General features: G+C 43.8%; 1 protein-coding gene across 2 annotated transcripts in view; it reads right to left on the reverse strand.

Annotated features, from left to right (window-relative positions):
- The window catches only part of LOC125086156 (putative adhesion G protein-coupled receptor E4P), a 42,516-nt gene extending 37,614 nt beyond the window's left edge, over positions 1-4,902 (reverse strand). For both annotated transcript variants that reach the window (XM_047705336.1, XM_047705326.1), the window contains exons 1-2: positions 4,816-4,902; positions 1,419-1,469 (exon numbers count right to left, since the gene is read on the reverse strand). In XM_047705336.1, the coding sequence (XP_047561292.1) occupies positions 1,419-1,469; positions 4,816-4,846 (82 nt within the window). In that variant the 5' untranslated portion in view covers positions 4,847-4,902. The remainder of the gene's footprint in view (positions 1-1,418; positions 1,470-4,815) is intronic.
- Positions 4,903-12,379: the final 7,477 nt, after the last annotated feature.

Here is a 12,379-nt window from a genome sequence, read left to right on the forward strand (position 1 = left end):
CTTTTTCTGGCCACCAGAGTCCTCTGTGCTCACCACATGGTGTGCTAGCAGTGGAGCATTTCCCTCAATCAATGATGGATTATGTGTTAAAAGAAAGGGTGGGCTTTTTTATTATCAGAAAAAAAAAAGAAAATAAGTATTGGCAAGACGTGGAGGAACTATAACCCTGTGCGTGGCTGGTAGGCATGTAAAATGGTGCACGTATTGTGGAAAGCAGCTTGGCAAGTCTTAATTTTTTTTTATTAGAAATACCATATACCACTTTTGGGTATATAGCCCGAAGAACTGAAAGCAGGGTTTTGAAGAGATATTTGCACACCCATGTTCATAGCAGCATTATTCACAGTAGCCAAAAGGTAGAAACACCCCAAGTGTCCATTGACAGATGAATAAACAGAATGTGGTCCATCCATACACTGGAATATTAGTAAGCTTTAAGAAGGATGGAAATTCCAACACCTGCTACCACATGGGTGAACTCTGAAGACATTATAAGGTATACAAATAAAGCAGTCGCAAAAGGAGAACTACTGTTTGATGCCACTTACAGGAGGCCGCTAGAGGAGTCAGATTCCTAAAGACGAACGTACTGGTGGAAGGGGAAATGGGGGACTGCTGCTTCTTGGGGGGAATAATGTCAGTCTGGCAAGAGTTTGAAACGTGTTCTGGAGGTGGATGGTGGGGATGGTTATACAGCAGTGTGAATGTGTTTGAGGCTGTGCACAGAGAAATGATTACAATGGTGAATTTTATGTTATGTATATTTTACGAAAGTTTAAAAAGATAAGAAGATAACAGCTTCCTTGCTCATAGTGGGGACTCATGCTGGGGTGCTAGAGGGCATGCTCTATGTCCCCCCCCCCCCAGCTCAACTGCTTGACAATGGACCCTTAGGGCTCCTCACCTTCCCAGGAAATTTCCTACTCTCAGCTGGAATCCTAGGATCACTTCCCAGACAAATGACTTGCTTCAGGTCCTTTTCTCAGGGTGTGCTTCTGGCGGGCACCCAACCCAAGACATGGGGTAAAAAAGTATCTCCTGCCATGACTTAGACACAGGCTCTGGGAAAGAAAGGACAGAATCCACCATCCACCAGCTGTGCAACCTTGAGCCAGCTACTTCCCTAGAGCACTGTTGGTCAAGTGAGAATACTGTCCAGACCTTCTCTGCAGGAATGCCAGGACTGAATGGGATACATGCAGAATTTGCTTGGCATGGAGCCTGGTGCAAAGGCTACATAAGTGGTGGTGATGATGGAGAAGGGCAAGCAGTGCTTGGGAGCTGCAAGGAAAAGGTAGAAGGCGGAAGAGATTCATGTAGTCTCCCTTGGAAAGGGCCTTTTCCACACACCCCCCTCCCTGGCAGGTTGTCGGATCCTAATTTCCTTTCCCTGGCATTTGGTTATTAAGTAAACTCACCTCCAGAATTTTTGGTATCTGATCCTGACAAAGCCAGCAGGACGCTGAGACCTGGCACAGAGAGAAGAGGACAGTTCAGCTTGGCTGAAGCCCATGGGGTTAGGGGTTTCATCTCCCACTGCCGGGGCATATGTGAGCTAACTTCACCGTAGGTCCTTCCAAGCAGGCTACAAACACCCGAGTCCCAGGGGGCATCTACTACTGAAGCATGCCAGGGCCATCTGGCTGCAGTTGTAAGAGGGTCTGTACCAATTTCAAGCTGGGGCGGGGGGTGGAGGTACTCCAGGAGGGGAGTTCCTCACACCAACAATCAGTGCTCTGACACCAGCTGGGTGTCCTACAATTCAACTCCATTCCAAATCCATCTACCTGGAGACAGTATCAGATGGCACAGGTTAAGGGCTCCCTCCCACAAGCCTGCCTCCAACTTTAGAAACCATGGAAAGCCTAGGTTATCACCACCTCCTTGAGTTGCATTACTTTGCTAGAGCAACTCAGGACTCCAGAGAAACAGTTCGGTTTATTAGGGAAAGGTATCACTTGGGAACACCTGAGGCAGGTGAGGGGCGGGGCCAGGCGCTGGGGAGGGGCGCAGAACCTCCATGCCCTCCCTCTCTGGGTGGCCACTCTCCCCAGGCCTCCAGCTTCACCAACTCCAGCAGACCAGCCTTCCCCGGCCTCAGGAGGCTACCTCGCACCCCCAGGGTTGATTAGATCTTTGGCCCTTGGCCCGGGATTCACTCTCCAGCTCCTCCTGAAATGTCCAGCTTTCAAATCACAGGATTGGCTCCTCTCCCAGCCCCGCCCCTATCCCCTGACCAGCTGTGAGTTTCCCAAATCTCCTCATTACCATAACAGAAGACACCTTTATCACTCTCTCCTCGGGAAACGGGAACGCCAAGGGTTCTAAGAGCTGTGAGTGGGGGAAATGGGGACAAAGCCCAAATATGTATTTCTTATTATAAATCACAGTATCACAAGCTGTGTGTCCCAATTTCTGAAAAACCAGTGGCTCAGAAAGCTCTTTTTCTCCAAATCTAGCACCAAAAGGCCAAGTGCCAGCCTCCTCCATATGCCGTCGTCTTTCTGGGCCTGTCCAGACCTCTATCCCAACCTGTCCGATGGCGACAAAGTACAAGCCACATGGGTCCTTTTAAAATTTCTGGTAGCCACATTTTTTTTTAAAGGCAAAGAAAAACAGGGGGAATTAGTTTCACTACATTTAACCCTATAGAGCCAAGAGGTGATCCTTTCAACGCATTAAATATCTGACAAATTATTCATAAAATATTTTACGATCCTTTCTGTGTTTAAGATAGTCTTTGAAACCAAGTAGGAATTTTGCATGTGCAGCTGATCTCCACGGTGGCTGGCCTAGTTTGGAGTGCTCAGGAGCCACAGGTGGTTGGTGGCTGTCGTCCTGCACAGGACAGGTCTGACTGCTAAAAACCCATGTTTTCTCTGGAGTAAGAGGGGATCTGAATAGCACAGACCATAAGAATCCTGGAGTCCAAAACCGTGGTGAATTTGGAAAGGATGAGCCTGTCTGGGGCATGGTCCATTTTGTAGAATGATCTAAAAATGTCTCCCACATTTTTAGATAAAGCTTTATATTAAAGTCTGGGATGAAATCAGACCTGCGGAAAACTTCCCCACACACTTCCTAATATCACTTCCTCAAGGTACATAGGTGGCAAATAATGAGGCACTTGAAAGACGGATTTTCCTGCATCCCTTTCATTGCAAGCAGGGTGTGCTGGGATGCTTGGCTAAAACCTGTAGGCATCTAGGGGTGCCTTGGTGGCACTGTCGGTTGAATGTTGGGCTCTTGGTTTGGGCTCCGATCATGATCTCCTGGTTGTGAGATGGAGCCCCACTAGAGCTCCCCGCTCACCACGGGATAGGCTTCAGGTTCTCTCTCCTTCTCCTTTCCTCTCTATCCCTACCCACCTGCCATGACTCATGCATGCTCGCTCTCTCTCTCTCTGGAGGCATCTACTTTCATAGCTAACACCAGCCCCCAAATGGCTTAAGTATGACAAGTAAAATTGAGGTAATTTGGATTTGTATCACATGGAACGGGGAGGAGTAAGAAATCTGCCTATGGCCCATTTGGATTATCGCAGAACAGGACAAGTCCCCTGAACAGGTCAACACCTGCTTTTCCTACGTCCTCTGTAGTATTTACTATGCTCCGTATTGTGGGTACTCATTACCTTTAAGGACTCATGGTATTGGGCTGACTCACAGGACATGGCCATGTCTGTAAGTCAAAAAATGCTCAAATATCAGTACTTTCCCTGCGAATGCTCTCTTCACAAAAGGAAATATTTGATTCCTATGGGGCAAGGGTCAACGAACCATTGCCCTTGGGCCAAACCCAGACCAGGACTTGTTTTTATATGGCCTGTGAGTTAAGAATGGTTTTCAGTTTTTACATCGCTAAAAACAATCAAGAAGATTTCATGGCACTTGAAAATGATATGAAACTCAAATTTCTATGTGTATAAACCGAGTTTTATTGGAACACAGAGATGCCCATCAGTCTGAGGAGGCCTGGGACTGCTGTTACACAGCAGTGCAGACAGAGTCGGTGAGTTTAGAGACCAAATACCCACAGGGCTGACAACAGTAATTATCTGGCCCTTTATAGAAAAAGTTTGCCCATCCCTGACATAGAGTATTGGACATCACATGCTTGCTAATAAGATCTCCTTCCCAAACCGCCTTAAACTGTACTTGAGTCCTCCTGTGGTATTTGTGTATTGCCTTGAAGAACCAAAATCCCAGAGTAGAACGGTGGGTGGATCCAGGTAATTTAACTACTAAACTGTAATACTCCAAACATGGCCCCTCTAGGTGGTCTGACCAGTGTAGCAGGTCCTTCAAGTGTCCCCTTTAGACTTCCCCAGAGGGGGTTCCAATGCATGCAAATAGCTATCTTTCTGTAAGAGGGCATTTTCTGCAGACTGTGGAGGGCAAGCCCAAAATATTTGGGAATTATACGGGAGTGGCTATCTAGCAGCAAGGGATGAGGACCCAGGGTAAATAACTCAGCCTCCTAGCCTTGCTAAAGCACATAAGGCATTCCCTCTTGGAGGTGCCCCAACAGGACTGAGTGCCACTTACCCACAGCATAACTCTTCATTAACACACCCCTCATGGGCTCTTGTCTCCTCTTGGTCTGGCAACCTCCACTCCCTTCCTTGTGCCTCCTGGGATCCCTTCCCAAATAAACTACTTACACCCAAGTCTTTGTCTCAGCTCTGCTTGGGAGAGCAACTAAGAGACTCAGCGTGAGAGTTTCTGATAGGACTAGTGCACACAATCACTTCGGCACAGAGTGCCAAACTGGGGGAGCAACCCAAACTAGGATGCTGGGCTCATGGGCACTCACCTGAGAGCAGGGGCAGGCACCTGCTTCCCATAGCACCGAGATACTGGGACACCAATCTGAGAAGCTCTCTCAAGCAGGACGTGGCAAGGATGTCTGGAATGAAGAAGCCCCCATGAAAGTCAATTTCGGTTGGTCACAGACTTTGGAGGCCAAGTGGCTAACGCTTCTCAAAACCCTTTAATTTTGGCCAATCTTTTGACCCACTTCTGGGGAGTTACCTCCAGGAGAGGAGGATCGAAGGAGAGTAGATTCTAGGAAACAAGCTAACATCCCAGCAAACGTGGAACAAATATCCTGCTGGAATGTAAACTCCCAGGCGATCGCAACCACCAAGATTCGGACTGTGAAGAATTCCACAGGACAAACTATCCAATTTCTTCACCCTCCTCAAAAAAACTTAAGGGGTGAAAAACATAGGGGAGACCTAGATTTAAAAAGACACAGAAATACAGTTGGTTGGTTGCAACTGCAGTGTCTTACTGGATCCCAAATCAAACATAAGTTTTTTAAACGTTTGAAGCCTGGCAACGTGACAACGTTAAAGAAATGGTTGTTCGGGGGCACCTGGGTGGCTCAGTGGGTTAAGGCCTTGCCTTCGGCTCGGGTTGTGATCCCAGGGTCCTGGGATGGAGCCTCGCATAGGGCTCTCTGCTCAGCAGGGAGCTTGCTTCCCTTCCTCTCCCTTTCTGCCTGCCTCTCTGCCTACTTGGGATCTCTGTCTGTCAAATAAATAAAATCTTTAAAAAAAAAGAAATGGTTGTTTATTCTCGTGAATATGATAATTCAATTTCCGTTTCCTTATCTGTCCACTCAGACGGTTGCTCCAGAGGAAGCTGTAGGTATGATAAAATGGCTACAAACAGAGTCCTGGTATTTTGGAGATAGACACTAAAATTTTGCAGGCAAAATCATACACTATGCAGAATTTATGTCAAAATAATTGGAGTGAGGGAATGGTTTGGGGAGCAAGTGGGAATACATTTGATCCAAGTTTGGGCAGGTGTTGATGGTTGCTAAAACTGAGTGGATGGTCTATGGGGTTCCTGATGCCATTGTCACTACATCTGTGTATGTTTGAGAAGTCCTATAATAAAAAAGGGGAGATTATCCTAAAGATATATTGTTCATTCAGTAGATAGATAGATACCAAGGGGCAGAAGTATGTGTGCTAGCATTTGTGTAAGACGGGAAGATAATAAAGAAGACATTAGCACATTATACACAATCAGAAATACACATATGTATATTTATAATACATTTACACAGCAGGGAAACTATGCACAAATGTGAGCTGTTCTCTATACAGTTATGTGTGTGTACTTAGCTTATGTATGTCATACACACCTAAGCACAAACATATAAAGGCATACGCACATATATCCATATTACGATTTTGCATTTGCATGAAATATTCCTGGAAGCCACCTGTTGCCTTTGAAAACTGAGCTGCTGGGAAGCAGGAGCAAGGAGACTTCACATTTCACACTTGAATGCCATTTGAATTTTGAAGTGAAGGTATTTCATATTCAAAACCTAAGTCCCCTCCTGGAGAAAACAATGGCAGTGATGCACATCACTGAAAATGAGCCTTTGGCTATCATTTTGAAATGCAAAAAGCACTGTCTTCAGATAATGCCAGGAGCAATTAAGATTCAGGTTAAGACCTCTAGTGCACATTAACAAAGACTACATGTCCTCAAATCTGTTAAACCATCAAATGTGGTACCAGTGAAGACGAAGGCACCAATGGGGAAGACATAACTGAAGCATCTGGATAGTTTCATAAAATGTAAGCGGGAGCATGTAAAGGTAAAATGCTTTCTTGAATAAAATGTAAGAAAGACCGCATTTAAAAAGATGTGTAACGCCAGTAATCAGATATTATAAATGAAAAACGTGCTGTAGGGGGCTACTAACATAACATGGGAGGTTACTGTAATCTAGCGTTAGGATAAAGGCAGGTAATAGAGCAAAATATGTGATCTGACTTTTAAAGGAGGTTTTGTAAATGTTAATAGAAGAATGGCATTGTGAGTGATTCAAATTTAGTTTTTTAAAAAAATTTATTTGACACAGAGATAGAGATCATGAGTAGGCAGAGAGGCAGGCAGAGGGAGAGGAAGAAGCAGGCTCCCTGCTGAGCAGGGAGCCTGATGTGGGGCTCGATCCCAGGTCCTCAGGATCATGACCTGAGCTGAAGGCAGAGGCTTTAACCCACTGAGCCACCCAGGCGTCCCTCAAATTTCTTTTTATTTAACTAGCTCTACATTTTATACATGACTTTAGCAATAAGAAAATAATAACAGCAATGAGGTAGTTTCAGAGAAGAGGAAACAAAATGGATGAAAAATGAATTCTCTTGGCAGGTCCTTCCTTTCTCCATGCCCTTACTTTGATGTGTAGGTTCTGCTTTGTTCTCTGAGTTTGGGATCCTTAGGGGTCCGCCTGTGGGGCAAATCTTGCAACCCTTCACCCACAGTTAGCTGTTGGCTATAGGCAGTTAGATGAGAACATAACTCGGTGCCCAGGAAAACCCAAGTTTGGATTGCAAATTGGCAGCTACCAGTTCAGTCACTCTGAGGTGGTGACTTTGTCTCTGGGCCTGTTTTCTCATTCTGCAAAATGGTGCTAAGAAAGAGCATATACTTCCTAATAACGTTGGTGCTGGTGCAGTGAAGACGACCTTTCATAGCTTGTGGCACCTGCCTGGTGTGTGACAAGTGCTGAATAAAGTTAACTGTTAGGCGGACAGGATATGATGATGGTGGTGGTGGTGGACGTGATGGTGATGGTGTTGGTGAAGGTGGAAGTGATGGCAATGATGGTGATGCCAGTAATGGTGTAAGTACTATAAAGGGTAGTGGGGACAGTGGAGAGAGTGGTTTTGGTGATGACAGTGATAGTGGTGATGATGGTACATGTGATAATAACATCATAATATTGATGATGGTAGTGCTTATGGTGGTGATGGTGGTGGTGAAGACGTTGGTGGTCATGGTGGTAGTGATGGAGGTCTCCCATGCCTCTTTCCTGACTCTGGTTATAGCCATGACTTTGTGTATTAAGGACTGACTGATCCACTATCAAGTGGTGATGAGAATTAACAGGGTCCCATGAAGCTCCCCCCAAAACAAAGTAGTGGCCTGAGAAGGCCTATCCCATAAAAAAACCTCTTACTCCTGATGACCTGAACAGCCTAATCACACATTAGGTATTGGCATCTAGCATGTAAATCAAATTTTGCTACAGATCCTTCTCTAAGCCTTCTGTTCTCACTTCCTAAAAACATTCATGGAACTGCTATGGTGAGTCCAGTCCCTTACTAAGTGCTCCGACACTACTGTTTCATTGAAAGCTCACAACCACCTTATAATGTAGATCGAATAACATCTTCCCACTTTTCAAATGACGAAGTCAAGACCTAAAGAGATTCTGTCACTTGCTCCAGGTGATGCTGCTAGCAAAAGGGAAAGCTAAGACTTGGAAAATTCAGGCTGAGTCCAAAGCCTCCGTATAACCCTTGCACCAAGAACCCAAGCCCCAATACCTCTTAAGTGCAAAACATGTAATAAGAATAAGTGGGGTCATTTTGGGGAAGCAAGGAGGATGGTGGGGAACTGAAAACCCTGGGCTCTATCTAGAGATACTCAATTCCACTTTTTCCACAAATGCAGAACGAGTGGGCCACATAGCTTACAGCAATGGACAATACCACCTAATTGCAAGTCAAATTCTGTACGTAAGCATCTTTGAGGACTTATACTTGATCACTTCCTGGGTCCACTCCCTTCTCTCAACATCCATTTCCCTGTTTTATTCTTAGTTCTCTTCCCTTCCAAAAACCTACTACAGAATACACTGTAAAGAAATTGTGTCCGGGGCACCTGGCCGGCTCAGTAGGTAGAGTATGTGAGTCATGATCTCAGGGTAGTGAGATAAAGCCCCACATTGGGTTTAGAGATAACTTTAAAAATTTTTACAAAAACAAAATCAAGGGGGTGCCTGGGTGGCTCAGTGGGTTAAGCCGCTGCCTTCGGCTTGGGTCATGATCTCAGGGTCCTGGGATCGAGTCCCACATTGGGCTCTCTGCTCAGCGGGGAACCTGCTTCCTCCTCTCTCTCTGCCTGCCTCTCTGCCTGCTTGTGATCTCTCTCTGTCAAATAAATAAATAAAATCTTTTTAAAAAAATCAAAATTGTATCTAGATGAGGATGATTCTTTTTTTTTAAGTTTTTTAATTTATTATTATTTATTTGATACAGAGAGAGAGATCACAAGTAGGCAGAGAGGCAGGCAGAGAGAGAGGGGAAGCAGGCTCCCTGCTGAGCAGGGAGCCCGATGCAGGGCTTGATCCCAGGACCCTGAGATCATGATCTGAGCTGAAGGCAGAGGCTTTAACCCACTGAGCCACCCAGGCGCCCCCATCATTAGTTTTGGATGTAGATGAGGATGAATCTTTTTGGAGGCCTCTTTGGAAACTGGTTTAACTAAAATAAGTGTTTTACATGGAAGAGGTGATAATGTTTTCCAGAACTGTCAAGACCTCTAGCAATGCTGATTTGGTCTTTTCACTTTATAAAATAACTTTACTGAGGTATGATTGGCATGTAAAAAGCTGTCCATGTTTAATGTGTACAACTCAATGAATTTGGACACAAGTACACACAATGAAACCATCACCACCATCAAGGCCATAAAGATATCTGTCACCTCCCAAAGTTTCTTCCTGCCCCTCTGTGGTTAGTTGTGTGCATGCAGTAAGAATATTTAATATAAGATCTATCCTCTCAGTGAATTTAAAGTATACAATTAGAGTATTATTAGCCATGGACGCCACATAGTATTGTACATCTCCAGAACTTATTTATCTTGAGTAACCAAAGCTTTGTACCCTTTGACCATCACTTCCCATTTTCCCTAACCTCTGGCAACCACCATTCTACCTTCTGCTTCCATGAACTTGAGTACTGGAGCTCCACGTGTAAGTGAGATCATACGGCATTTGTCTTTCTGCGTCTGGCTTTCTTTACATTTCTAGCAATGCTGACGTGGAGAGATTTTTGACTGAGATCCATGTATTCCATCAGACAGAGACAGAACTCAACCAAGTTTCACAAATCAATCTGCATTTGACATTTTATGATGATAGCATCTTAAATTTATTTTAAAATACTGGTTATTACTCATCAAGTTGGTTTCATGACTCTGCTCCCCACCAGTGGGTCACAGCAGCTGGAGGAACACTGACATGTACATTAGGTCACTTGGCCATGAATGAAACATACAATAATAATACCTGAATGCATTTAATTGGGCTGATGTGTTTCTCATGGAGGTGAGGTGTGTGGTGTGTACAAGCTTGTCAATTCACCATGCAACCTGGATAAACCTAGTCATCTTTCTAGGTCTTGTTTTCTTCATTTTTAATAGCAAATTGGTTCTGTACTACGTTTGCTTCAGACTCTGTTTCTTGGAACTTTATCACAGACATATCTCAGAGATACTGCAGGGTTGGTTCCAAACTCCCTCACTATGGCAAGTCAGACACATGTTTTGGTTTCTCAGTGCATATAAAAATATGTTTACATTACACTGTGATCTATTAAGTATGCAATAGCATCAAGTCTCAATAAAATGTACTTCCTCTAATGAAAAGTTGCTTCATTAGTGAGAAATGCTAACCATTATCTGAACTTTCAGAGAGTCATATCACTAATCACAAATCACCGAACAATATAATAATGAAAAATTTAAAATATCGCAATAACCAAAATGTGACACAGAGACATGAAGTGAGCAAATGCTTTCAGACAAATAGTGCCAGTAGATTTGTTTGATACAAACCTTCAATTTATAAAAAAAGAAAAGAAAAAGAAATGCTGTTTCTGTGAAGTACAATAAAGCAAAATACAGTAAAACAAGGTATGCCTGAACTTTGATTCACCTTAAGTTCCTTAATACACAACTCATCATCTCTGTCAAGAATCCCAAAGCATTTCAGTATGTTCTGCACCACATAATACACACATTGCCCAAGCAGAAGCTGGAAAATGATGCCCATATAGCCCCTCTCAGAAACAAAGTAAAAAGGCATATAACAAGATCCCCTTGAACACTTTTACAGTACCAGATGTTTTTCTAGACCCAAGAACACACATGAAATATTTTCTGTTTTCTCTTGAAAGACCTAGCCAGCTCTTACCCACAAGATGAAAATTTCTTGTTTCTTACCCAGTCTAGTAGCTTCTCAAGCTAACGAAGAAGGAAGTACATCACTTCTTATCTTGAGCTCCACTTTCTTAAAGAGCTTCGTGAGTGCATGAGAAGGCTAAGGGCGTTGATTGGGCAGTTGGCAAAATGCAAAGCCCCTTAGTTCTCTTTTCGTTTGGGCAACTTAAATAGTGTGTTACATCAGAGTGCATCATATTAAAGTGCCTCAAAGAGTGAATTTGGAAATCCTGACACTGTTCAGTGCAGAAAATCATGTAATGGAGAGTGGTGCCAACTTCTGTCTACATCAAGAAAATGGATCCGATGTTGAGTAGGCTCCTTTAGTTGGTGAAATTCTTAGAAAGAGAGTTGAAGGCCAGTCTGTGGGAGAGTGTATCCCACTGCACTACTGTCTCTATGTATAGACCTGGTTCCCTATTAAGGTATCACTTCTCAGCTTACTATCTTGGGAAAACAACATATCCATATTCTTGGATTTAGAGATAGGGTCACCCAATTACACTCATCTACATGGCAGATGAAATTCTTGGTTGGTCCCAGTAGCATGGTGTTCTGAAATTTTCTTCTTGTTCATGTTAGAAGAATCTTTGTAAGAGCCAGCACAAACACGGCAACCCCCTCCAACAAAACCCTAGTTTAGCAAGTCCAAACACACACCTAGTGATTTGCTCCTTATCTTAGTTTTGTTGCATTCATGAGGCATAGCTTTATTATCGCTAACACAAATATTTTCCTTTTTTGGTGTCCCATTTATCATATAAATGAATTAAAGTCAGTGCAATGAAATATCCAAATAATCACTTAGATATGGTATGCAGGCAGTTAGTCCCTCCATGTGAGAATAAAAATATTTGTTCCAGGTGATACTCAAAACGTTTCTTTGAATGATAAATGAAATATGGTGTAAGCCTATCACTGTCAGCTGAGCTGAAGTTAAAATTGTCTGAATGTTAAACTGAAATTCCTGAATCCATGGGAAATCCCTGAAATTTTAAGCATTTCATGCACTCACAGCCTGTTTTCTACAAATGACAGAATATTTGCCCAAATAGATGAGAGAACTCCCCCATCTTGTTGTGTAATCCTCCTGTGCTGACTCTAGACTTGACTATGTGGCTGGCTTTGGCCACTGGATCAGCAGCTAACAGGATGGAAACAGAGATTTGAAAAGTGCCTGCATATCGGGGCTTGCCCTCTCTTGCTGCACTTGAAACCTCAAGATCACGATATGGTTGAACCTAAGCAGGTCTACTGGAGGATGAGAGACCATGTGGGAGAGAGCTAAAGCTCACTCATCTACAATCCACCACTCTGGTTGCCAACCTTCCAGATGA

Source organism: Lutra lutra, chromosome 1 (assembly GCF_902655055.1).
Source record: "Lutra lutra chromosome 1, mLutLut1.2, whole genome shotgun sequence".
Lineage (NCBI taxonomy): Eukaryota > Metazoa > Chordata > Mammalia > Carnivora > Mustelidae > Lutra > Lutra lutra.